This window comes from Melanostigma gelatinosum, assembly GCF_949748355.1.
Source record: "Melanostigma gelatinosum genome assembly, chromosome: 10".
NCBI lineage: Eukaryota > Metazoa > Chordata > Actinopteri > Perciformes > Zoarcidae > Melanostigma > Melanostigma gelatinosum.
Window position 1 is genome coordinate 23,925,601 of NC_136643.1, and position 26,095 is coordinate 23,951,695.

The 26,095-nt window shown below is 46.2% G+C and overlaps 2 protein-coding genes across 2 annotated transcripts in view; both read left to right on the forward strand.

Moving 5' to 3' along the window:
• Positions 1 to 7,950, forward strand: part of dgkg (diacylglycerol kinase, gamma) — a gene marked incomplete at its 5' end in the record, with an annotated part of 56,851 nt that extends 48,901 nt beyond the window's left edge. The window contains 3 exons of the mRNA XM_079276837.1: positions 3,567 to 3,687; positions 4,664 to 4,724; positions 7,216 to 7,950. Coding sequence (XP_079132963.1) covers positions 3,567 to 3,687; positions 4,664 to 4,724; positions 7,216 to 7,314 — 281 coding nt within the window. The 3' untranslated portion in view covers positions 7,315 to 7,950. The remainder of the gene's footprint in view (positions 1 to 3,566; positions 3,688 to 4,663; positions 4,725 to 7,215) is intronic.
• A 7,999-nt stretch (positions 7,951 to 15,949) lies between these two features.
• On the forward strand, positions 15,950 to 26,076 carry etv5a (ETS variant transcription factor 5a). The gene is made up of 13 exons (XM_079276500.1): positions 15,950 to 16,088; positions 17,479 to 17,609; positions 17,748 to 17,841; positions 17,930 to 17,977; positions 18,443 to 18,493; positions 20,187 to 20,310; positions 20,394 to 20,630; positions 20,740 to 21,050; positions 22,707 to 22,769; positions 23,172 to 23,240; positions 23,429 to 23,598; positions 23,732 to 23,833; positions 24,054 to 26,076. The coding sequence occupies exons 2-13, from the start codon at positions 17,562 to 17,564 to the stop codon at positions 24,282 to 24,284; spliced, it is 1,548 nt and encodes a 515-aa protein (XP_079132626.1). The 5' UTR covers positions 15,950 to 16,088; positions 17,479 to 17,561; the 3' UTR covers positions 24,285 to 26,076.
• Positions 26,077 to 26,095: the final 19 nt, after the last annotated feature.

Here is a 26,095-nt window from a genome sequence, read left to right on the forward strand (position 1 = left end):
CTGTTCTGGTCTATTCTTAGCTCTACCTCACTGAGAAGCAACAGCGCCGGTTGGCCGAGAGTCAAAAGCGCAGCGATCTGATGAGGCGGGAATAGTCAGTGAGGTGAGAACCATGCACAGTGGGCTCTTCTGCCATCAGGCTCTCACTCTGGGACACTGGCAGGATGGCATGCCCATTTTTGGTGTTTGGAGGAAGTAGAGGTGCATGGGTGGGTGTGCGAAGGAGGGGGGATTGATACATTTCATAGTCCAAGAGGAAAAGGATCTATGAAGAGAACGGTTTTAAAATCCTAATATAGGACATGTCGACACACACTGAAATTCATTTTTACTTTCGACCGTTTTTACAGCTTACACAGATAAAAAGGATTCCATCTTTACATCCAGCCTTCCTTTTTAATTCCCATCTGTCGTGTGCAGCCATTGTGTCACTCGTCTTGTTGATCCCTAAGTCTCCAACTGTCCAGCGCTTTGCTTAATGGATGCCCAATCCTATTATAATTATTTCCTGGAAAGCCTGCAGAGACAGAGGGGTTCATGTGGTGAACATGTGTCTGTGCCTGCAGCCCGCTGTGTAAAGATGAGGCATACTTTTGATGAGGATGATGAAGAGGTGATGAGGGAGCATTTTTTATAGGAATTGAGGTTTTTCACAATCCTTGGCGGAGTACATTTTACAAGTAAAAGATGCATTTTATATTCGCATTCCAGTGTTTTGTAGACTATGATAAACATTTGACTTTTTTTAGATCTAAATAAATAAATGATTCAGTGTGAAGTTGTATTCTTGACAATGTGGAGAAAGCTTTGAAACATCATTTAGATATTTATGTAGGGATGCATATGAAGTTGCACTTGTTTATATTCCTACATTAAAGCGACTATGAGTTTAATATGATTTAGGTGGTCCCTGTGGACAAAGGTGCTGGTGTTTCCAAGCACCAGACTCCCTCTATAAACCTGGTCTGACAGTCCTGGTTCTGGTTCTCCCGTGCCTCTCGTTCCTCCAGCGGGCCCAACAATACAGCCTGGCCTCCAGCCACGTGGAGCGTTCTTACGTAGGTCATGAAGAGGCATTAGTAAAACTGAGACCTGTCAAAAGTTCCTCTCCGTAACTTTAACAATTGATGAAAAGACCGTGTAACGTGAAAGGGGGTCACTTCAGAGTCTAAAATACATTTGGCTGCTGCCCTACTCTACAGCAGTACATTGCTGTGCTCCCGGTCTGCTTCATCAAACTGGACCACCATCTACTCAAAGTAATACACCGACTATGGATAAGTGACTCACACAACCCCCCTTCAAAAGACCTGAACTATCCCTTTAACTCTCATCTCAGCTCATCTCAGCTCAGTGATTTGGTTTAACAGCCCGTAACTCATCTGTTATAATTCATCCTCTGAAGAGTCGGATATCTGTAGAGTCTGTGGAGACCAAGAGCAGAGCTTAAAGAGAGAGAATGTTACACTTACATTCATCAGGAGTCTAACAAGTTTCCCTAAACGACACAAAAGGTGTCAATGTTGTATTAAAGTCTACAATTAAACTTTAATTTATAGAATAAATGATCTAAAATTGTATGTGTTAAAAGAAGCTTTGAAACAGCATTTAGATATTTAATCTTAAATCAATATTCACCACAATACCAACTATAACTGTAATAATGCTATCTAAATAACCAGAACTGAACCTTTTGATATTAATGCACATGTTTCCATGTAATGCATCTCAAGTTGCTGCGGCGTATTTCGCATCCTAACGAGCACGTCTGCACTGACGCGTGAGCCCCGAGCGCTTCACTCTTACTCACGGACTGAAGTATGATTTTAAAATGTTTGTTCCTTTCTCTGCTCTGACATTTTCTTTTAAATTGTCATCTGAAATATTAAAGAGAGTGCCGGTGACTGAGCTGCGTCAAATTCAATCCTCTTTTGAATCTATACGCACGGAAAATGACAGCGAGAACAACTGACGGAGAGCTGGAACACGCAGTTCTCTGAAATGAACCGAGAGAAACCTTTTAATGTGTTGGAAACCACACGAAATGTGTCTCCAACAGAAACCGTGCAGACAGGAGTTTATTAAAGGAATAAGCCAAACAAATTCTCTGTACTTGTGTCACAATGTTTACCTTTTTTTTTGTCTTAAATCCTCCAGAGCGTGTAAAGTCATGAGTCAGCCTTGCCCCCGGGGGCCCCGTGTTGCATCAGGCTTTTGCAGAACAAATTTCATCTCCAGAGCTAAAAAAACAACACAGAAATATGCAACCGTTTCCTGTTTGTAGCTTGAAACGAAGCCAAACGGGGCGAGCGAAGACTGACGACGTTGGGAAATTGTGAACGTTGTTGACACTGTACCAGACGGACAGACCCGTGGCCTGCGGCTCCGGTCCCAGCAGGCAGCGCCGGCAGTCGGAGCTTGTCTGAGGATTGAGACCCTCGGGGAACGGTTTAACCGGTTCCCTTGAGTGGCTCTCACAAACTCTCTTTCTTTTTTCTCTGCTTGCACTAAAGTAAACTCTTATTCTTTCTGATATGTTCTGCCTGGCATTAACATTAGGAACATGTAATCATGAGAAAAGTGGTCACACTTTGGGGATTTAATGGATTTAGGGGTTCAGCTGGCGGCTTGCCGGCCTGCATCAAGTAAATCAGCTGTCAGAGCAGTTGCATGCGCGGCCATGAGGTTTGATTCCGCTGTAGCACCTCACAAATTATCACACCGGCTGCGAAGACGAAACATTTCTCAGATTGCATTTGTAAAAAAAAAACCTGCGAAGCTGCCGGAGCCATGCGACACACACAAAACTCTCAATCACATTCGGTTTCTCATGAGCTAAAGTGCATTGACGGGGAAATGTCAAATACGAGTAGGCATCGCACCTTTCACGCAGAGAGAGAACACAAAGGGGAATTCATAGATTAAAAGATTACTGGGAGGCTACTAATAGGTTTGATGATCTCATAGTCACAGTGAACTTGTATTGTTCTCCATTTTAACATGTTGAACGTCCCACTCTACTACTACCACACTGTGAAAAAGGTTGCTGGTAGTGATGAAGCTAAAGAGAATCATCAGCTGATCAAGTGGCTCCTCTCAGCTTCACAGAGCTACATTTTGAGTTTTAGCTCATGATTTATCCGGCCCACAATTCTACGGTTTCGGTTCACTCTCACCGCTAATGTTACGTTCGTTAACTTACGTACGTAGCTTGAAATGAGTCAAAGGTGACTTGTGGTTTCACATGGACGTCGGTATGCTGGGTGACAGTCCTGCATATACTACGGCCACGCAGAGCTTCATAGATTGACGCATAGGCCGATGGCCGATGTGCCATGTTTGACGGCTTGGGAAGGCGTTTGCCTCTGCGCCGCTAGTACACTTCATGAGTTTGAGAAGGAAAGGCTGTAAAACCTGCTATGCAGCAAACGGCAGACTTCTGTAAAAAAACGTGTTTTCAGAGTAAATAATGAACTTCTGTTGTGTCTTTGTTTTTGAGTTCGGTTAAGCAAAGAGCCTATAACTATACGTGACATATCTCTGTTTCATTGTCTCTTTCCATCCAGACTTCAGTGACCAGCTGGTGGAGGTGGTTGGCCTAGAAGGGGCGATAGAGATGGGACAGATCTACACCGGACTGAAGAGTGCCGGACGCAGACTGGCTCAGTGTGCCAACGTCACCATCAGGTCAGAACCTCCCGTCTTCCTCTATGTTACTCCATCCTCCTCGTCTTCTGATCTCTGTTCTCCATCCTTCCCTTTGTCTGCCGTGTGTCACGATACCCTCCCCTTCCTTCATCTTCCTCCTGGCCAACCAACTGGAAGCTGTACTTTCTGCACAGAATGCATCCGTCCCCATTCAACGCATGTATGATCAAAAATGTATTCCTCTTGAGTGTTTTTGAAGTCTACAATCCCTGCAGCATGCAACCAATAACATCAATTATATATTTTATAAATGCATACTTTACTAAGTGAGTCACACATCGCAGGATAATAAATGACTGTATACACTATATGTACACTATAGTTTTATATTGATGCTAAAGACTCTCTTATCCGTTCTCAGATCTACGTATAAATATTGAAAGCTGACCTATATATGGGGAAAAAAATAGATTTGGATATAAGTATTTGATTTCAGTATTTGGATCTGGCACATTTTTTTCAAATAAAGTGTTTTTTGTTTCAGCCCATTTGACGTCTACAGTGAGCCAGTTACTGTACCAAAGAAGTGACATTTACAAGTTGTTCTGCAAACTGCCCCGAATACTTTCCTAGACCAGATTAAACAGAGCATTCATCACAGTCATTCTCCCATGCTGTGTTTCTGTAGCCGGAGAGGCATGCGTGAAAGTCTGAAACCAACTTTGAATGTGTGTGTGTGTGTGCTTGTGTGTGTGTGTACATATAAAGTGGGTCTGTGAGTTTAAAGAGTGGGGGCCAGTCTGGGAATGGCTCTCATGGGAACAAAGGGTGCAGTGTTTGACCCTGTCCTGGGGCAGTGTGAACAGGCATCTCGTGCCTCAGAGGTGTGTGTGATCTGACCTTCACAACCTCTAACCCCACCCTGTCCTCCCCTTCTCTCTCTCTCTCTTTCGCTCTCTCTCTTTCTTGCCCTCCCCCCACCTCTCTTGCTCATCCTTCTGCTCTCTCTTCATAGGACGTCCCGGCGGCTGCCGATGCAGATCGATGGGGAGCCCTGGATGCAGCCCCCCTGCACGGTGAGAGTTAAACGAGAATCATTGGAAATTGTGCTTCGATAGGGATTCTCATGGGGATTACAGCATGTCATCAAATACAAAGACCCCTTTAGTCCCAAGAGGTCCCATATGTATAGGTACTTTCTCCCAGAGACACACATTTCTACTATTTTGCAGTTTCATTTTTCCACTGCGTGATTGCACGGTTTCCAGTTTTGTTTTGTTGATAGTACCCCTTTGGTGTTGACGAGATTCTTGAATCCTTTCATCGGCAACCAAACGTCAATTGTGCAGTGTAGGTTTGTGAGCTGACATCTCTCTGACCAATCAGAGGTCTGCAGTATTTTAACTCCACGTTGTAGAATCTACTCGGCTCGCTTGTAGCCTGGAAAACTGAAAAGAAATGACCGAGTCATGTTGTCCAGCAACGTAGCAATGCGGTGGAAATGCGGCATTAAGCATCCCAGCTTCTTATCCATGACGGCTGTAGGCCGGACCAGGATGAGTGTCATTCAGCTTTTGTCTCGTCTTGGCTCACGGCCTTGATCTTTTGTTCATCTTCCTCCTCAGGTGTCTTCCCACAAGCCCTAAAAACTGCAGTTATTAAACCACTCCTAAAGAAAGCTAGTTTAGACTCCGCAACGATGAAAAATTATAGGCCAATATCAAACCTCCCATTTTTAAGTAAAATAATTGAAAAAGCGGTTTTCCAACAGCTGACCGACTTCTTGGCCGTAAATAACTGCTTTGATGTTTTCCAGTCAGGCTTTCGACAGCACCACAGCACTGAAACTGCTCTTGTTAAGGTTTTCAACGACATCCACTTAAACATAGACAATGGCAGAAGTTCAGTCTTAGTGTTACTGGATCTCAGTGCTGCATTCGACACGGTCGACCATGCCATACTCCTAGAAAGACTAAACATCTGGGTGGGTCTCTCTGGCACAGCACTTAACTGGTTTGAATCCTACTTGAAGGACCGAGAATACTTTGTGTCTGTAGCTGATTACACATCAGAGCTGACTAAAATGACATGTGGTGTTCCCCAAGGTTCAATACTGGGGCCCCCTCTGTTCAACATCTACATGCTTCCACTAGCTCAGATTATGGAAAACAACAAAGTGTGTTATCATAATTATGCAGACGACACACAAATCTACATAACTATGTCACCAGGGGACTATAATCCCATACAAGGGCTGGGTAACTGCATTGAACAAATCAACAACTGGATGTGCCAGAATTTTCTTCAATTAAACAAAGATAAAACAGAAGTAATTGTTTTTGGTACCAAGGACGAACAATTGAAAATCACCGCTCAGCTTCAGTCACTGATGTTAAAACCCACAAACCAAGCCAGAAATCTCGGTGTAGTTATGGATTCAGACCTCAACCTGAACAGCCATATCAAGACAATTACAAAATCAGCCTACTATCACCTGAAGAATATATCAAGGATTAGAGGACTTATGTCTCAACAGGATTTGGAAAAACTTGTCCACGCATTTATCTTCAGCAGACTGGACTACTGTAACGGTGTGTTTACAGGTCTCTGTAAAAAATCCGTCAGAAAGCTGCAGCTGATTCAGAACGCTGCAGCTCGAGTCCTCACTAAGACCAGGAGGGTGGACCACATCACTCCAGTTCTGATGTCTTTGCACTGGCTTCCTGTCCAACAAAGAATTGACTTTAAAATCCTGCTGTTGGTTTACAAAGCACTGAATGGTTTAGGGCCAAAATACATCTCTGATCTGCTGCTACCTTATGAACCATCCCGACCCCTCAGGTCGTCTGGGACCGGTCTACTTTCTGTTCCCAGAGTCAGAACTAAACATGGAGAAGCAGCGTTCAGTTTTTCTGCTCCACATATCTGGAACAAAGTCCCAGAAAGCTGCAGGTCTGCTGAGACCCTCAGCTCATTTAAATCAAGATTGAAGACCTTTCTGTTTGCTGCTGCCTTTAATTGAACCACGTTCAATTAATATATTAATCAATTTCCTGCATTTCTGCATTTTACTACTGCATTTTATTTCTTACACTGTTTTTTAATTGTTTTTGAAATCTCCTTTTCTTTTGTGTTTTGATGCTTTTAATGGTTTTATGTGAAGCACTTTGAATTACCTTGTTGAAATGTGCTATACAAATAAACTTGCCTTGCCTTGCCTCTGCACACCCCCAGCCTCAACCTCCAACACCATCATGCCATCAAATATTACAGTCCGACTTTACCCTTCATAGAAAAGGAGGAAATCAACTATTATCTATTCATCCTCACGCCATTTTCAACCACCTGTCATTGCGTCATAGTGGGCCTTCATGGAGGCGGAACACTTTTTGTTCTGTTATGTGGGTAATTTTCAAGGTTGAGTGAGTGATTTTATAACAGTGTGTTGTGAAGAGCCAGGAAGTGATGACTATCAACTTGGTGAATTCGTCAAAATAAGAGATTGAGAACACTTTGCTGCACAAACCTTGTATCCTCACTTTGTCCTCCTCTGTCTGATTCTTACAGATCAGGATCACACACATGAACCAGGTCCCCATTTTACTGGGTCCGCCTCAGAAGACACCGTTCTTTTTCTTCAAGAGACGGAACCGGAGCCGCGACTAGGACATGTGCACGCACGCAAAGACACACACAGACACAGTACACACATGCCACCCACTGTATAGGTAGTGCCAGTGAAAGTGGGAAGATCATCAACGGGATCACATCGTGGATGCCTACAATTTTAAAGGAACCTGCAGTGGTGGCCCAAAATGAAAAGACTCTCAGTAAACAGTACCGACTTATTCCTGTGTAACCATCGTCCTCTAGTCCAGTCCCCAAACCTCCGTCTCAGCCATGGATTTAAAGTTTCAAAAGCCAAGTCTCTCAGCCCACACCGCCCCAAACCCGACCGGAAAACTCAGCGATGTGCAAGTACCGCACTGCCCAAACTCAACTATGGCTGCCGGGATTCCCTAGCAGCCCTTGAACAAAGTACAGAAAGCGATCGTGAGGGGAAGGAAGGTTAAAGAGGGCGGGAACCAAAGATCTCTCAACACACTACAGTGAGAAAGAGAAGGTAAAAAAGGTGTGGCAGTAATCGTGGTGGTTTACAAGGCCGGTGAGAAGTAAAAAGAGAGTAAGATCCGCCTCTTTGTTAAAACACCTGTATGAATAATGAAACAGCGGTTGCTTGTAAGAGCACAAGCTCCGGGGGCCTCCCCACAGACTCACAGCACGGCAGAGGAAAAGCCTCATCCATTATTGACTTATATTGCTTGTGGGTTGATGGCAGTGGGGCGTAACAGTGGCCTGGAGTGGTTTGAAACATGCAGGGATTTGTTTGGCCCCTTAGCATCACTGGCCTACAAAAACAGATCCTTTAAACCATATTTACAAACCGTGTCGATGATCTGGCGGTAGACTTCAGGCAGAGCAAGTTCCTGTCCAACTGTGCACAGTCATCACTGTATGAATGGAGTCTAGGTAGAAAGTGGAGCTTTCTTTAAGTTACGACAAGGAACTTTTAACGGTGTAATAGACAGACTCGGTGTAATATTGATGCCCCTATAAGACCTATAAGCAAACGAGACCATCAGCCAGAGGACTGGCCCTTTCTACATCCTGATTCTTGATGCCTGTCATCAGGTCCAAATCCTCACAACATCAGACAAAATGTTCTGCAGCATCCAGGTTCACCAGAAATGTCTTCAGCTCAGACTCCAGCGACCAGACCCAAATCCGGCTTCGCTCAACACGGGGACGGCGGGAGGCACCTGGAGTTCACCGCTAGCTTCCTGGGAGCGGTGGGTGCTCATGGGAGCACTTCTGCTTTTGTCCACAGGGGCCGCCAGAATTAACACAGAATGAAAGTTCCTTGTCGTAAGTTTAAGAAACTAAATCCGTCAGCAGAGGGTGTACGTGTTGATGGACGACCTCGTATCGGCAATTTGTTGTGACTGCGCGGACCTGTCCGGACTTGTCCAAGCAGGCTACTGAGCATGTGTGGAGTGGGTCTCCCAAGCGAACTGCGTGTCCGAGATGTCCGCACCTGTCCGTGTACGCGTCCATTTGGCAGCACAACCGAGGATTGACACAACCATCCAACAGCTCCTGTGTACCGTGTGCCAGAGGACACTTTTAGTGGGTCAAGGATTGCAATAAGTCCGCTCAAGGGTATAACAGCAGGGCCCATGGGGTTTTTATTTACCAGAGCATTGACGGGGAACTAAATTTATCCCTCTATTTCAGGGAGGGTCTATCCTCCTGTGAAACCCGACGCCTAATTACTGTGTCAAACATCAGCTCGCAATGTCAACTGTGCTGTCAGAGTGCAAATCCCAGAGCCTGCCCCCTACTGCTTTAATGCATTGATTTATCGACACCAAATAAAGATGTGATTGTGTTTGATGGAAGACAGATATGACAGTCAGGCGCTGTTGGCCAGAGAGCTTATAGTTCAGTGTTTATCCATATTACTGTCCCCACGATATGGCAAATTACGTATAGTAGTGTGTGCTGAAAGAGTATATGTGTATTTCTGGAAAGTAGCAGAGTAGCTCACAAATACTGTACACACAAATGTGTTTTAATATATCATTGTTATTAATGTGGAAATCGTAGCTTAGAGGAGTTCAGATCAGTATTCTTCGCCGTACAGAGTTGCTGCAGTCGCTCTCCGAAGGCAGTTTTTCCACTTTGTCTAATTCCCATTGTGTGAGGTTTGGGTTGAGTGTTGCATCATCTTCTCTCCCCGGCTTGGCTTCTTCCTTGCTGGTAGAAGACACGGGAGCAACAAAGCATCAGAATTACAAAATAAATCAAAATTACCTCAGAGAGAGGTTGTGGTTAAAGGTACATATGAGAATATTTCGTCACACACAGTTTACCATAAAGTCAAGGATGAACTTTTAATGCTCGAGAAAATGACTGACGAGATTCTCAAAGAGAATGTGAATGTGTGAATGTTAAAACTCGAACGATCCATACGTGATGTGAGTTAGACGTGAGTGGGAAACTGCCTTGCACCCCGCTGAGATGTAAGTGTTAAAGAGTGCAGGACGGAGGGCGGAGGGAGACTGCTGGGATCTTCTGATGGTACAAACTGAGCTCTACTGTAGGGTCGGGCTTTTGACGCCTTCATACCCTATTTCCCTTTAAAAATGCACTGAGTCATTCCTCTTGCACCCAGGCCCCATGAAAACAGTCAGGATGTGTCCTCATACGCTGTAGATATTCACCCCCACTCAGGTGTGAGTTTGGGTTCCTCCAATCATCAACTAGTTCAGGTTAGCCATGTGTCACTGTCATCCATCTCAATGGTTTATGTTTGAATATACACCAATTAAAAGCCATTGGGCATAACTGGCATTGCAGCAGTGTGGGAATGCCGCAAGACAAGAAGCACATCGTTTTCTGCTTGATTTGTAGTTGTGCCCAACGGAGCCTGGGTGCCGAGAGAACTCGGTGGGAAAAGAGTGCATGTTTACAGTAACTTTACATTTATCGAAAGAATTGTTTTAGACGGCTATATTACCAAGTGTATATATTTGTTTATAATATTTTAGCTGAGGTTGACTTACATCACCGCATGCCTGCTGAAACAAAAGGAGAGTGAACAAAGAGGAGAGTGTGGATCAGACGATTCAAACTTATTTCTTTGCTTAAAAATTCCATTTATCTGATATATTTATTTGTTGTGGTTTTATTTTTTTTATTTTTTGAAAGCGGCACGTTTAGATTCATGTGCAAGAAAAGGCGCGGGAGAAGCCGTTACATTGCAAAGAACCGAAAGTAGAATTCCCAGATGAAGTTTCCACCATTACAACGTCCATTTGTGATTTACTGTGGAATCAAAGGGCAGCGACACCAACGGATTTCCAATACGTGTCACAATTCCATGTCTATTCCTGTCCTTTGAAGTAATCAATTGCCTTAACAAATAAATGGATCCGCTCTGTGCTCACACGGGATGAAAAGTACATCATTCAATCGCAAAGAAAGGATGATGATTATTTGTTGCAACACATTGCCCTAGAAATGACTGTCAACAGCTGGCCCGTCGCATTCAGACGAGCACATCGCAGACTATTCGGTCAATATTTGGCAACCCAGCGTCGTGATTTCTGTGTCATAACCTTCAGTTAGCAGCAGAGGTTGGTTAGAAAAGTCCAGCCATGGACGCCTACGTTTATCACACTGGTTAACTTTTTCTTCCGTTGGACATTTTTGGTTTGGTTTTGAGAAAGATGTTTGGCAACTCTCAGCAAAGGGACAACAAGCTTGTCACATTCAGCCACCGGCTCTATGCTTAGTTACCGGGCAGGTTTCCTGTTGAAGAAAAAAAGAAAACCTCTTGCAAAACACACGACTCTCTCGTCGACTCAAGCTGCTGTTGGTGGAAAAGTTGGTGTCCCTGCATCTCTGGTTTCACCTTGTGTGACTCTTAAAGCTGAAAGTGATGACTCAGGAGAGCAGTCCTTGGACTAGAACCTGCCTCACAGGGATGATTTTGTCTGTCAAATGACAAATACTGTAGTCACACTGGAAATATCTCATCAGTCATATTATTCATGAGAAGAAAAGAAAAACTACTCAAGAAAAAATAACCAGGAATGCCACACATACACTAGCTTTAATACATTTCTGGTACATTTCTCCCTTAAAGGAATAGTTTGACATTCTGGGAAATATTTTAACTAATTAATTCATTAAAAGATGATATACCGCTGTCCTGTCAGTGCGTACACAGACCTGAAGCTGGGAGGCAATTAGCTTAGCTTAGCATAAAGACTGGAAGCAGTGGGAAGCTTAAATCGTCGTAATTAAACCCAAGTTCAATGGATATAATCTCTTAGTCTTAATTCTCACAGCGTGTTCAACCGACGATTCTGCAGCCAATTATCTTCAAGTCGAGATGAAACTTAAAACCCTTTTCGATCACATCCCCGGTCATACTGTGCACCGCACGATAAACGCACAAAAAAAGACACGAAATCAATACCGTGGCATTTATTAAGTGTGACACGTTACTGTATGATATTTAATATCTGGGGTGATTATTACGACCACCACATAACTCTGTTATTAATTGGCAGCGCTTCCATTCGTCAACCGAGTCTATCAGAGCCCCCCCCCCCCCCCCTAACTAGTGTGATCCAGATCTCGTCCTGGGACAGATTAGCGGCACTGAGTGACATCAGAAGCACAGATACAGCACAGCCCCCCTGCAGCATGTTGCTGCTCTACATGTACATTAAATCATCACGTCGTAGAAATAGAGTTTACAGAGCGGATCACAGATCCCATATTACATATGATAGCAACAACCTCCTGTATGTAACCAAGATGACATTTAATCAAGTTATCAAATTTATGAATTCTACGTCTGTGATGTGAGCCTTCTGTTCCCCCTCTGGGGTCAGTGTGGTGGTGGGGGACTTTCAGAGGGTCAAGGACAGACCGCCCCCCCCCCCCCCCCCGCGTAGGCCAGGACCTGATTAGATGAAAGGGGTTGAAAATCAATATATCCAGCCTCTGCAGTCTGTACAGTACGTCTCCCTCACTGTTTGTTGGCATTTTCATGGACGAAACATTTTACCAAATAAACAGAGGTGATAGAAAATGAATGTTGTCGCTTTTTATTTTCGTCTAAATTGACATAAAGAAATGCCACTCTTGGATTACTTAAGGTGATTGGATTTGGCCTTTGAACTCCATACAGTACTTCTGCTTTTACAAACATATGTGTACTCACTGGGGAGTTAATCCGAATGCGTTGCATGGTGCCTGATAAAGACAGGAGCCTGATTTATTGATCTTCATGAATCATTTAAAGACAAATACATCCAACAACAGCCGTGAGTCACTGATGACATTAAACAGTCCGATGGAGACTGAGAGGAGATCTGTGATGAGAATGAACAAACGATGAGATAATGGTTTGAAGAAGGAACTCTCCAGAGCAACATCTAACTATATCAGGCAATCCTAAACAAAAGCAGGAGCACCGTCAATGTACGTCCACTAAAATATCGGCTAAATATTCAGCATGACGTTGGAAATCTTTCAGATAACACTAAGCTACGCTTTCTGTGCTCTAACACGACAAACTCTCCAACTCTGACTCGTGTTTTCATACTTTTCTTGTGGCAACAAGTCACGTGACGCAACAACAAACAGAAAGCAAAGGGTAAAGAAAAGCTCTGTCGGGTTCTGTTCATGGTGTCGTCAGACACTTATAATAACACCCTGAGCCTGTCAGTGCATCGATGAGGAGTTTCCCGAGCGATCACATTGTTAATCACATTGTTTCCATGAGTCACTGAGACACAAAAACGTGGGAAAATAGGGTCCAGATTGAAAAATGCTGAAGTTACCTGTTGTTAAAAATATCAACAATGAAAGCCCTCTGTTAAAAATAGAATAAACGAATAATTTGTAGCTCTGTTGTTTGTCCTTATTGATTTTTACTCCCCTACTACAACTGTTTAAGATATTAGCTCAGTAGTTTTTGCCGCAGGATGAATGAACTTTTCCTCTAGCGACATTATCAGCTTAAAATGTGTCCAATACTTTGGTTTATGACCAAAAACCTGCAAAATGAATGATACTTTTCAGATGTACGAACACTAACACACTAAGTAAAGAATGGTAGCGCGCTAGCACACTACACTAAATGGTGCCGGCAAACATCGGAGCAGCTAAACAGCAAAATACAAGCATTGTCATGGTTAGCATTTAGCTCACTGAGCTGCTAGCGTGGTTTCGGGCGTGTTTTGTCTCGTGTTCGAGAGGAAACAGTCAGAGAAATCCCTTAATTCCAAAAGAACAAATTGAAGGTTTTGTAGCTCCTCGTTATCTTTTTGCCCTTTTGGCCCTCTGATCTACGGCCCGGCAGCTTCTCAGACGCCAGTAAAAGCAGAGCGAGGGAACGAAAGATGAAAAGAGAAAAATGTCAAAAGAAGATGGAAGCATTGAATTGCGAATGGGAGGGAGAGACAATAAAAGAAAGCGTGGTTATTCAACTCGGAGCCTCAGAAGAGAAGCCTGCCTTTGGCGTATCTTCTTGAGTACGGCTGCTAAAATAACAAGGCAGGAATTATCTCCCAAAGTACTATTAATAGCAGGCAAGTCACATCTTGTCCCTCGGTGAGAGAGCATCCTGCGCCCAGAGGCACTACTTCCCCCATTTTAACTCTTTTGGAAATATGCATTTTGACAGACAAGCTAGGACAGACTGCCAAGGCTCTTGATCACAATGCTCTCACCCACTTGAGCTTCATCGCAGCGCCGGGTATTTTCGGCTGTGATGGGACTAAAGGTCGGGCTCACTGATGGACCAAGGACTACCAATATAAAAGAGTTTGAATTCTTTAAAGAGAAAAAGGCTCCGTGTTCATATTTACATGTTTGGTTTGTGTATTGTAGATTAACAGAAACAGAAAACAGTTTGACCACGAGGTTTGTGAGTTGTATGACCGTATTGCATGAATACAAATTAAATATTAGACGTTCAAACTGAGATTCACTACATGGGCCTTGTAGTTGTTCTGCTGTCACTCCTAGCAACAAAATACTTTGAACTTTTAAAAAAGGGAACTCAGGGGAACTACACCCGGAACGTTTCCGAGGTCAAAAATGAACTTTGAACCTCAAATCTGTGTCCGATTGTCGGCCCAGTAAAGAGCGGCGCGCACGCGAACACGGAGGATCATGGTTGAGCTGCTCCAGGCTTTGGGTTTTTGTGGCGTCATCGCCTGGTTGAGTGAAGGTTTCTCAGGATCAGGATTAGCTCACATTGCGTCCACTGGCAGCACCGCTGACCTGGCTTTTAACGCCAGTGTCACACTAACCTACAAGTAGTGTCGTCTTCTGGGGAACAAGTAAGATTCGTGCTTTAAATCTCGCCCTGCCTTCGCAAACGCCCACACTCATCCAGAGAGAGAGGTATGTACACAAGCAGCATGTCACCCTTTGCATACGGCACATTTATTTAAGGAAAGAGTAAGAACAGCAACACAATGTGCTCACTCTCCACACGCCTCCAAGTGACCACCCACCACATCCGTACCGACGCAGAGGTGCAGCCGCACGGTGGACCTGCAGGCTGCTGCTTTTTGAGATATGTGCTCTGCTATTTAATGCTTCACGCACATGTGCGATTGAATTCGACGGGGGATATTTTTAAGCCCTCTTTCACCTCCACATTTTCCAGCGCCTTTGCATCTCCAAGTGGAGTTTATATCCTGAAAGACAAGCCGTTTGCCTTTGGCCCTCGACCTGTGGGACGGCCAACAAAGATAGCTCAGTCCGACCGATGTCACAACCACATGTGTGTTTGTCTTTTCTCCGCAGCAGGCTCACAACATCCGCGTCACGGCTGCAGGGATTTGCCGGGGATTGTGGTTTTTCGTACCAGCTGCTGGTATCTGTGTGCGCAGTGGCAGAGTTTATATGAAGGGATTCCTAATTTGGTGACTCGAGGTGATAATTACAAAGGTTATTTATTCATGACCTCTGACCTTTGGGGCTCCAACAGCCGTTCCTTCGCACACACACACACACACACACACACATATTATTGTGAGCATCGCAAAGTCAGGATATCTTTTTTTTTCCGGTCAACTTGGAAACTTTTTGGGTTTGCTCTGAGTATTAACTTAAATTACACACATTTTAAATGTAACACATGTTGGGAGATCATTTTATATGCTGATTCCACAATTTTTAGACTCAATATGAATAATTGTGTGTACTTCTAGCCCTCCAAAAAGGAGGATTTGCGATTTCCCCACAAAGATTTAGACCTTGGTGTTGTAAAACAAAATACATGCAGTGAATACACATTTGAAAATCCAAATAATAAAAAGGAAATAAAGACTTGCATCAAAGTGAATCATTGGGTCAATAAATGTATTTGATGTGCTGATTGGACCAGTGCTTGTCTAAAGACTTCTTGTTCTGAACAAAGGTGATAAACAGATTAACTAACCTCATCATCACCTCTTTTCCTGCTGAGGGGTGAAAAAAATGTGAATGAAATCAAGCCATTCATAAAAATAGGCTTCTGCTGCGCTGTGATTGGCCAAACGGAATCCTCATGCATAATTAATCAGGCCCCTGAGACGCCATTGGCTGCTTGCTTTAACTGACAGCGTCGCTCCGCCAATCAGCGCGCGTCTCTGTCGTTGCCGCTCGAGCTCAGGGGGAAAAAACCGACCGGGCCATTAACAGAGAGCTCAGTCAAGTTTTGTGAGTCGAAGAGGGCAGTCGCACAGATACAGTGTATCAGTGCGCACACGACTACGCTGCTGTCGACGCGTTGTTTTTGGGGTATTTGTGGATATTAATACCGTAATCTTTCGACATAGAGGACGTACATACACACATACAAGGTAAGGTGCAATATTTATTTCTGTAAAAAAAACTTGTTTTTATGCAGCGCTGTTATGGCTAGATGTTGTTCCAACGCTCTTTTAGACCACGCAAACGACCGTCATCTTATTTAAAGATATTAAAGATATTTGTGTTTATCTGTGTGCATAGTAGCTTTAGCTTTAGTCAGTGCGGTCAGGAGACTGTTTGAATTATTTTTTTTTGTGAATGGACGAGATTTTTCTTTTCTTTTTTTCTTCTCCTCTGTTTCCACACGGGTCGAGTTTCACTTCATTGAGAAAAACAAGGGAGGGATGGGTGGGGGAAGGGCGGGGAGGAGGAGTAGAGGGAGTGGGTGTCCCCCCCCCCCCCCCCCCCCTCCAAGCCGCCGCAGAGCTTCGGCCGAAAATCAGCTGATTTTGACGTCTTCGCTCACTGATGAAAGTTGGTGTGAATTACGCAGTAAACAAGTTTGTCTGTTTACTTTTCTTTTTTTTCAAAACAACCACTGTGGTGGTAAATGTTGCCTAGTTTCTGGTGCGTTTAGGGACTATACCACCCATTCTGTTTTTATATCACTAAAGTTGTCCCCCCCACCACCCCTAATAAAAAGTTAATTAAATAACTTTTTCTCTCAGTAAAGTCTCCAATTATGCAACTACATGTTTTACTGTTTTCCTTAATTTAACCACATAGCAAAGAATATATTACCAACTTCCTTCTTGCTCTTGATTGATGTGCTCTATAAGCATACGCGTACAGCTAGTTGTACTGTAATAAGTGTAATATGTGATTGGCACGCACGTAATGATTGCCCTGCAGCGTTCTGCATTCGTCATCCATTAACTGGAGATGGAGTGGCTCACATCACTCTGCTGAGGGAGATGTGAGAACAGAGGGCAGCGGCTTAGCCCTTTGTTGTTGTCGCATTGAAGGGAACTTTATTTGTTACAGGAGTGTGTCTGACTTCACAGCAGCAGGTCCGAGCCTCGAGAAGACGCTGGTCAGCATAAGACTTTCTACGCAGACCGTTACGCACACTGTAAAGAGTGGGACGCTGTTTTTAGCCTCCTTTTTGCTGACTGTAGTGGAGAGTAGTGCCCTACAGATGGCCAGTGAGCCTGGCGTACATAAGTGTGCTCCATAATGACTTGTGTTTACATTGTGCTGCAGTTCCCAGCTCAGTTTAAAGAGTTCGTTGGTTAAATAACAAGATGGTGGCCTTGTTACAGCGTCTCATTTGGACGCAGGGGGATGTGACAAAATAATAACACCCAGTATGGCCTCCAAAAAAATGAATTGTGAATCCCAATCGCTTTGACCCAGACAACTGGGGGAAAAACAAAAGAAATGTGCCCACATGCCTTCACCGTTTTATTGACTTGTTTCCAATCTTGTGTTTTTTTCCAGTGACCCCACAACGTGACCTCGTGCGCTGTCGCTTTAAAGCAGACAACCCCCCCCCCCCCCCCCCCCCAAATCACAGAGATAACATGGACGGATTCTATGACCAGCAGGTCCCATTTATGGTCCCACCCAGTGTAAGTGGACACATCCTCACACGCCTCTATGCTATGGATGGACCTCCTTACGGTCGCCATAGATCACTGTGCATTCCTAAAGCACTTGTGACGTCTCCTGTTGACGTTTCTTCTTCTTCTTCTTCTCCCTCCCTACAGCACAAGTCTCACGTGGCGGAACCGTCACACAGCAGGCCTCTGATCGACAGGAAAAGGAAGTTTGTGGACACAGAACTGGCCCAGGACACGGAAGGTAACGCTGCCGGACGTGACCGCTGATCTTTCAGTGATAAGTGGTGGCGACCAAAACACTCAATGTCTTTCTGTTTCTTCACTTTCAGATCTCTTCCAAGACCTCAGTCAGCTGCAAGAGATCTGGATTGCAGAAGGTAAATCTTATTGTTTGTACGTCACTGTTTTCTGCTGCTCTGCCTCTTGGCATAGAAAGCCCTCCATCTATTAAACACTGCAAAATCATTTCAGTGGGATTATTATTTGCTTATATGCAAAATGATGTTCCGCTTAAGACGCATCTCTTCTCCTTTAAGTCCTTTGTTTTCTAAAGTGTTTTCGAGTTATGAGATTAAAGATTAACTCGGAGGGAATGTGAAATATTGTTTTTGTGTTCGCAGAGCAAAGTCCTGTGCATGAGAAACTGCTGACAGAGACCCATATTTGTCTAAAAGTCGCTTTCTCTGTTAAAATCCTTTTTTTTTTTTTTTTAAGCCTTTCAATAAACCAGTTTCCAGCAGATTAGTTTTCTCTCCCCTTGTTTCACCTTTTCCGTGAGAGATTAAAATGGTTATGTGCTCTATTTTTCTCACGTGCTCCATTCTGCACATCCATCTTCACAGCCCAGGTGCCCGATGACGAACAGTTTGTCCCCGATTTCCAGTCGGATAGCTGTGAGTACCTGTTTTTCATAGTTCCTCTCTGATCTGTGTGTGTGTGTGTGTGTGTGTGTGTGTGTGTGTGTGTGTGTGTGTGCTATTGGCATTCTATCAGTCACACCCGGTCACGGTTTGGATGTTTTAGCTCGGCCTGGTTCTTCAGTCTTACTCTTCAGCGGCACCGCATCGACACACAGGCTTCTTCTTTTGGCTTTGAGGAAAGTGCTTTGAGTCCCTGACCAGATGTCCAGGTCACCTCTCTTGTTATATCTTCTTTTTATTTAATTTTTTCGCTCCATCCTGCCGAGGAAGAGCACCGTTCTTCAAAACACAGTGCTGGTAAAAGGCAGCTCTCCCCCATCCTCCCTCCCTCCCTCTCTCGCTCTCCTCCATTTTGAGTTTAATCAGCCGATTGGCATGGGGCACCACATGAGCCAAGCCCCTAATCTGATTTCACACTTTCCCGCACTCGGGCCCTGCTGCTGAAGTGGGCTAGATTCCAGTGGATGGGGGCAGCTTCAGAGCTTCAGAGCTGCCTGTTTCAGTGCTGAACTAGCATAACCGTCCCTCACACTTCTCCATACGGCCTCCTGTTTTGCTTCTGCAGCTGAGAGGATGTTTGAATTACGACCAGTGGAGCATTGTACCCCCCCCCCCTCCCCTCGGCCTCTCTGAGTTTATGTATTCGTCTGATGCGTAGGAGGTGGAGACAGGGTGTGGTGGCTGCGTGTCGTTGCCTGGGCTGCCTGTTAAATCTTTGTGGCACAGCGAACTGTCAACTGACCGCAAGCCTCTGGTGCTGTAACATATAATTGAGGTCGATGCATTGACATGTATGTATTTTCATAAGAGGGCCCCGTCCAAGGTCTGCTTCTACTGTATACGCTCAGCTCGCTGTGAGGTGCTGCTGTGGCGTAGTCCTTGACCTTGTGCTGTCAGTGTGTGTGTGTGTGTGATACTGAGAAGTGAGTTTGCCATTTGCGTCTGTTGCCAGGCTGCAGACCGTCCTCTCTCTCAGTTCATAGGAGGTGCGTGGAGCTCACGTTGTAGCGCCGATGGTGCAGGAGGCGGCGTTTGCGTGTAGAGTTCTTGTCCGTTAACCCAGAAAAGATGCCTAATCTCTTCATTTATTTACCTTTCTCTCGAGCCATCAGGTTTTCCAATTGTAACTCTGCTTAGGTCCATCAGCGGCCTGGGTGATTTATTTGCCCCCCTCCCCCCTCTGTGCCAAGGGATCTAGTTTCTGCCTGGCTATTATGTGGCGCCCCGGAAACTGCAGCCGATGCGCAGAAAGCTGCAGCCAGTGTCTAATGGTTACAGCGCGGGAGAAGAAAATCATTCACCGCCATTAGATTACAGCCACGCTGATTCATGGGTATTGTTATTGGCCTGCCCTAATGGGAGTCACACGTGAAGTTTGATAGCCTTTGGTGTGTGTGCAGTGCAGTTGCTGCCTAGCGGCGGCGGACGGATTGTTGTTTTTCCAGAGCACGGAGTCGGCCGTCATTAGGCCGGATGATAAATTGCCGCTAAGTGTCTCTGTCAGTCGAGGGAATACACAGACGTTGTCCATACGTCCATTTATCCATCAGTTCCAAAATGTGGTTAAGATAACTGCTGCACTTCTGTTTATGGCTTCAATTAGAGCGATATCTGGAGTTGATCGAATGCACTCAACTGTGTTCTCTGTATGTCTCCTTGTGTCCAGTGATGTTTCATGGCCCGCCGCCAGCCAAGATCAAACGAGAGCTGACTCCCTCCAAAGAGTTTTCTCCCTGTCGCCAGGACCGGAGTCCCATGCCCTACGGAGAGAAGTGCCTTTACAGCTACAGGTATGTGGTCGGCGCTGGATATTGATCGTCTCTCCCACCGCTGACTGACTTCTGACTGCGTCACCCCGTCTCCTCATCCACAGTGCCTGTGACAGGAAGCCCACTCCCGGGTTCAAGCCATTAACTCCCCCCTCGACGCCAGTCTCTCCATGCGGCCCCGCCAGCACGGCAGGAACGCACACACCCCCGCCTCACCCCCACGTCTCCAACCCGACCGCGGGCTCTCCCAACCAGCAAGTCCTCCCGGTCCACAGCCACAGCCCCCCCTTCGCCGTGCCCTGCGCGCCCCAGGATGCCAACAGCTTCACAGCTGAGCACAGGTGAGATCGACTGCACAATCTGGGTGTACGTGGGGTTTTCCTCGTAGTGTTTTCAAGCAGCGAAGCAGTGTTTCTGATCACAACCTCGCACTTTCTCCTCCATCTTTAGGTTCCAGCGGCAGATGTCAGAGCCATGTCTACCTTTCCCCACGTCAGAGAGGCAAGGGCGCCCCCAGTTCTTGCCCCAGCCTCCCAGCAGCGGCAACAACAGTCTGCCACGTGACGGCCGGCCGCCGTACCACCGGCAGATGTCGGAGCCGCTGGTAGCTGTGCCGTCCCACGGCTTCAAGCAAGAGCTCATCGACCCACGATACGCGGAGCAGGGCGTCCCCAACATGGGTCCCCCGGGCCCTCCGCGACAGGCTGCTTTCCACCTCATGGCCATCAAGCCGGAGCCGCGCGACTTCTGCTTCGACTCTGGTGAGCGGATACGAGTAGCTGTTCGCGAAATAAGCCGAGGAGAGTCCATTACCTCTCAAGACGTCCCCGTGGGGGGCTCTCTGCATATCTGTTTCCCTGCGCTTGCAGAGCGAGGAAGCCCGTAGCTCTGCTGCGTGAAAGTAATTGTCTGGGGCTCTGTGTGGAAGTAGAGCGGCCAGAGGGTGAGGAATGTGGCCGTGTTTGTTCTGGGCACTAACACACGCCCGCGAGTTTTAGCATGCAGCAGAGGCCTGAGCGCACAGGTGCTCATTTCACTCACACACACACACACACACACACCCTCAAAGCCTAATCTGCATCGGCCCTCCAGAGTCACGCCAATAAAGTCAAAGTGGGTCTTTTAGCTCAGCCTAAGCCTCCAAGGGCAGAAAGTAAATGGGTCACCCAGCCAGGTGCAGCGAACCTCTTCGCCGAGCCTTCCTGGAATAGATCTCGGCCAGAAGCCCTCGGAGGACTTGGTGACCTGCGGCGCAGCGAGTCGGTCGTAAGAGCCTGGAAATTCTCATTTCGGGGGTTTCAGAGAGTACACACGGCTGCCGGTCCTCGTCAAACAGTCATGGTGGAGCTGCTGTTTACTCGCGCCATTTAAAGTCAAACAAGCCAGAGCGACTTGGCGGTGCATTGTTTGATCCCAACGCCCACACGCCCAGCTGTTGTCCCCGCTCTGAAGCATTAACATCCCTCTTTTCCTGAAACTCTTTTTTTAATTTTTATTTCTTCAATCTCTTCGCGCTCACTCACGTCCTGTCATTCCTTTTCTGCCTGGTGGGTGACCGGCTGGCTCGGGCAGTGATGTAATGACAAATCCTCTTAGCTTCGTATGGCCTTTTAAATACCTACGTCACGGAGGCCTAGCATCTCTGGCTGGATGCAAGAAGTGCATGTTACCAATATGGGACATACTGTTGCCTCCGCGTTGGCGGTCTGCAGATGATGACGAAGCAATTTGTGCAGATATAACGCCGTGATTTGAATCCATGCATGATCATTGTTATCATTTGGCAGAGGGCGCTGCTAGAATAATTCCGTGGTTCCTTTTCTCAGACTTGGCAATAACTATGACTTCCTGCAGACTCTTTTCCTTCAGTGAGGACAAGAGGAGACAGAGACTTGAGGAAACACTTGCTCAAGATTGATCTCTGGTTGCCTTATCAGTAGACAGGAAACAGAATAATGGATTGGGGGGGGGGGGGGTCGGTACCCACTGCTGAGACGCTGCTGCGAACGGAAGACAGGCCTTGACCCCTCAGGGGGAGGACTGGCCTAACTCGATTGTCATTGAGATTTAATACAGCAACCATGGTGCTAATCTCGTTTAAAGGCTTGGTGGACATGCGGGGGATGTTGTGAGCTGTTGGAGCTGCAGATGAACATGACAACAGGTTGTTCCCCACATAAGCAGCCGCCATGTGTTTTAACCTCTTTATCCTGTATACTTCTCAGCGTGACTTAACGCGGTGATAGAGCTTGGGCCGAGCGGCTCCGCTGTACACATCGAGCAAAGCTGCGCACAGTGGCGGCGGTCCAAATATATCTGTCAGCTGCGAGGTGGACTTTGATGCGTTCCACATTTTGATATGAACAGTGAGGATGTCGCTGGTCTAAATTTACACACCCGTCCTCTTTTGTTTACAGAAGTGCCGAACTGTCAGTCATCGTTTGGGAGAGCGGGGAGCTTCTACCAAAATAACCATGAAAGTAAGTTCTTGTCTTTTTTTTTTTTTGTGTGTGTGTCTCAGATGTTTGAACTGTTTCACTCGTGAAGTTCATCGTTTGTAAACCCAGAGCCCGGCGACTTATCGAGCTGCCGAAAAGCTCCGCATTGGCGAAATCCAAACGGGTCACTAGCATTGAAACGGCCGCTTAAGGGGGGAAGGGAGCGGGTCAATGAATCGGGCGCAGCTGCTCCGCACATACGTCTCATTTCTCACGTCAGCAGCTGGCAGAAGCTCCGCACAATACGAGCTTCCACTCTTGGGAAGCTGCCCGGCTGTATATGCTGGCCTGTCGTGTCTGAACATAAAGCCCGTTTCCCACGCTCTATTCCGCTGCTCCACTTCCATCCCGTTCACGTTGCGTTCTTTTCTTGTCTTGTTGCAGGCTTCTCCTTCGACAGAGATCATCAGCTGTACTTTGACGATACCTGTGTGGTCCCTGAAAGATTAGAAGGTAAGAAGAAACTCTTAAAAGATCAGCACAAAAGTACGAGACGTTGTATTCACATGAAGTCCAGACTTCTCATGGTGCATAATGAACAGCAAGTCCACTTCACAGTCAGCATCTGGCAGGAATGTCTCACCACACTGTGGTGGCGGTGGAGTCCAGTGTTGACTTTTATCTTCTCATCCCGCTCACAGGCAAAGTGAAACAGGAGCCCTCTGTCTATCGGGACGGCCCTCCCTACCAGCGCCGGGGCTCCCTGCAGCTCTGGCAGTTCCTGGTCACGCTACTGGACGACCCGGCAAACGGCCACTTCATAGCGTGGACCGGCCGCGGCATGGAGTTCAAACTCATTGAGCCCGAGGAGGTCAGTCCCCTACTGTCCACATGCTGGACTCTTCTCACATTCCACCTCTGCTCCTCTCAACTACAAGTTTACAAAAATATCAATTATCGATTTAGATTATTGCAATTCTCTGTGCCCGTGTGTCTCGCCTCAGGTGGCTCGTCGCTGGGGCATCCAGAAGAACAGACCGGCCATGAACTACGACAAGCTCAGCCGCTCCCTCCGCTACTACTACGAGAAGGGCATCATGCAGAAGGTAAAGGCACGTCCACCCCTTTTCCTTTCTCTCCCTCTGTCCGCCCGCTCGCCTCGGCAACTTTTGTGCCGCAAGCGGGCTAAACTAGTGGAGATAGTGATATGAGATTACAACCATAGGACTCATGAGTGGACACTAGCCTGCATGCAATCACAAAGCACAAGAAGTATCGGGATGTTTTTACCATGCGAGTTAAATGTCTTTTCGTCTCGTCTCTCAGGTGGCCGGTGAGAGGTACGTGTATAAGTTTGTGTGCGACCCGGAGGCTCTCTTCTCCATGGCTTTCCCCGACAACCAGAGGCCCAACCTGAAGGTGGACCCGGACAGCCTGCCGGGGGCGGACGACGACACCGTGCCCCTCACCCACTACGAGGAAACGGCCCCCTACCTGCTGGATGCCGGGGAGCAGTGTGTGGCAGGCCTGCCCTTCCCAGACGGCTACGGCTACTAACAGGCAGCGGGAGGAGGGGGGGGGGCGGGTAGTACCTGACGCACGACACACATGCACACGCAAACACTCCCCAAAAGTCTCTCGACGCCCACTCTTACGAATCCAGAGCTGGAACTTGCTGAGCCGCCTGGAAGGAAAGCCTCGCGCTCTCGCTCCTTCGTGGTTTGCTCTCCGGCTCCAATGGAAAACCTTCATAAAACTCTGTGAGCTCCAAAGCTAAGAATGAATGAGGGGAAACGCCTGCGACAGATCTACTCCAGCGCCATCGTATGAGAGAGAGGGTTGTGAAACCCGTGAGGGTGAACTGGACTGCAAAAAGGGGCTGCGAGGCCACACGCCGCCATCTTTAAAAGACAGAGCCCCCTCTTTGCACGAGACTGCAAGACTTGTTGCATTTCTGATTTTGTGACAATCTGCTTTTCTTAAAAACAATCAAGTAACCAAACCGAGTTTTAAAAAAAATAAATAAAAAAATCTAATGAGATACTCTAAATGCAGCACTATTCTATAGTTGCCTTTTTGGTTCCCCCTCCATTTTAATGTCTCCACATCTGAACTACAAGAATCCGTGAAAGGGCTTTAATTTGCAAAAGCGGATTGACAAACAAACACACACGTTTGAAAACCACAGATCAGTTTTCTGTAGATAGACCTTTTTCCGGTTGTTTTTTAAATGCCAGCTGTTTTACCATTTAGTTTGAGACCCTGAGCTCTCAGGTTTCTGGGGCGTTGCTGTATTTCAGGCTCGTCGGTTGGGCTGCTCTCGTTTGTAACTGTGTAAAACTTTAATCGTTCTGCCCGTGTGTACGAGATTGTATCCGCTCCCTTCAGACGCCCACAGTCGATACAGTGCGACTCCTCTCACGACTGCTCATCACTGCTGGGTCCTCAAAAGTTCAGAGATGATTAGCACTCCATCTCCTCCACTCCAAAAGGGACGCATACACCAAGTACATATTCTCCCAGAGGCGTTAATTCATTAAGAGCAGAAGTCCTCGATGATAAACGGTCCCGTTGCTCTTTATTTCATTTTGTATTTCAGTCTGGGTGCTTGATGTTTTCTTGGCCGTGTACTAGTTCCTCTGATGCACCAGTATGGCCGGAGCATCGGGATGTTGCATGCAAGTAAAAAACTAAACTAAATAAAGAAGGGTGGCCTTCTTCTGGACGCCTCTCTGCCAGTCACACGTCGTCAACGGGAGGGAGCCTTCTGCTTCTCTTTGCATGGTGTAATCAGTCAAGACTGTGTGTCCACTAACATATCGCTTTAACTGTCTTTGGACAAAGAAGATATTCGTGATATTCTCTGCATTTTCTTATTTTTTTTTGTTGTGTTTATTATCTATGTTTCTGAATGGGGAGGGGGTGGGGGCGAAGACAAACGTATATAAAGTATATATTTTTGCTATAAGGCTGCATTTGTTTTGATTTTAATGTATAAGCTGTTTAGTTTAGGCTCTAATAGACATGTACCTTTTTAAAAAAAAAACAATCCTTATGATGCTACTACTGCAGACTGTTTCTTTAAGGTTGGAGAATGGATGAGAAGATATTACCTTGCCTGTAAAGTGTGTGTGAGAGAGAGAGGGAGTGTGTGTGTGTGTTTTTAAAGGCCGAAGTTCCACCAAAGGCCGCCGTGACGACACACATTATATCATGGGATCCACTCCGAGCAGCAGGGGTCGTCTGCACTTGTATAGGCTTCAGTCCACCTCCCCTCACAATGTGTTTCTTACACTGCTGAGTTTATGATAATCTGTACTGGGTACAATAAACGCTCCTTTATGCTTCACTGCCTGAAGTCCTGGTGT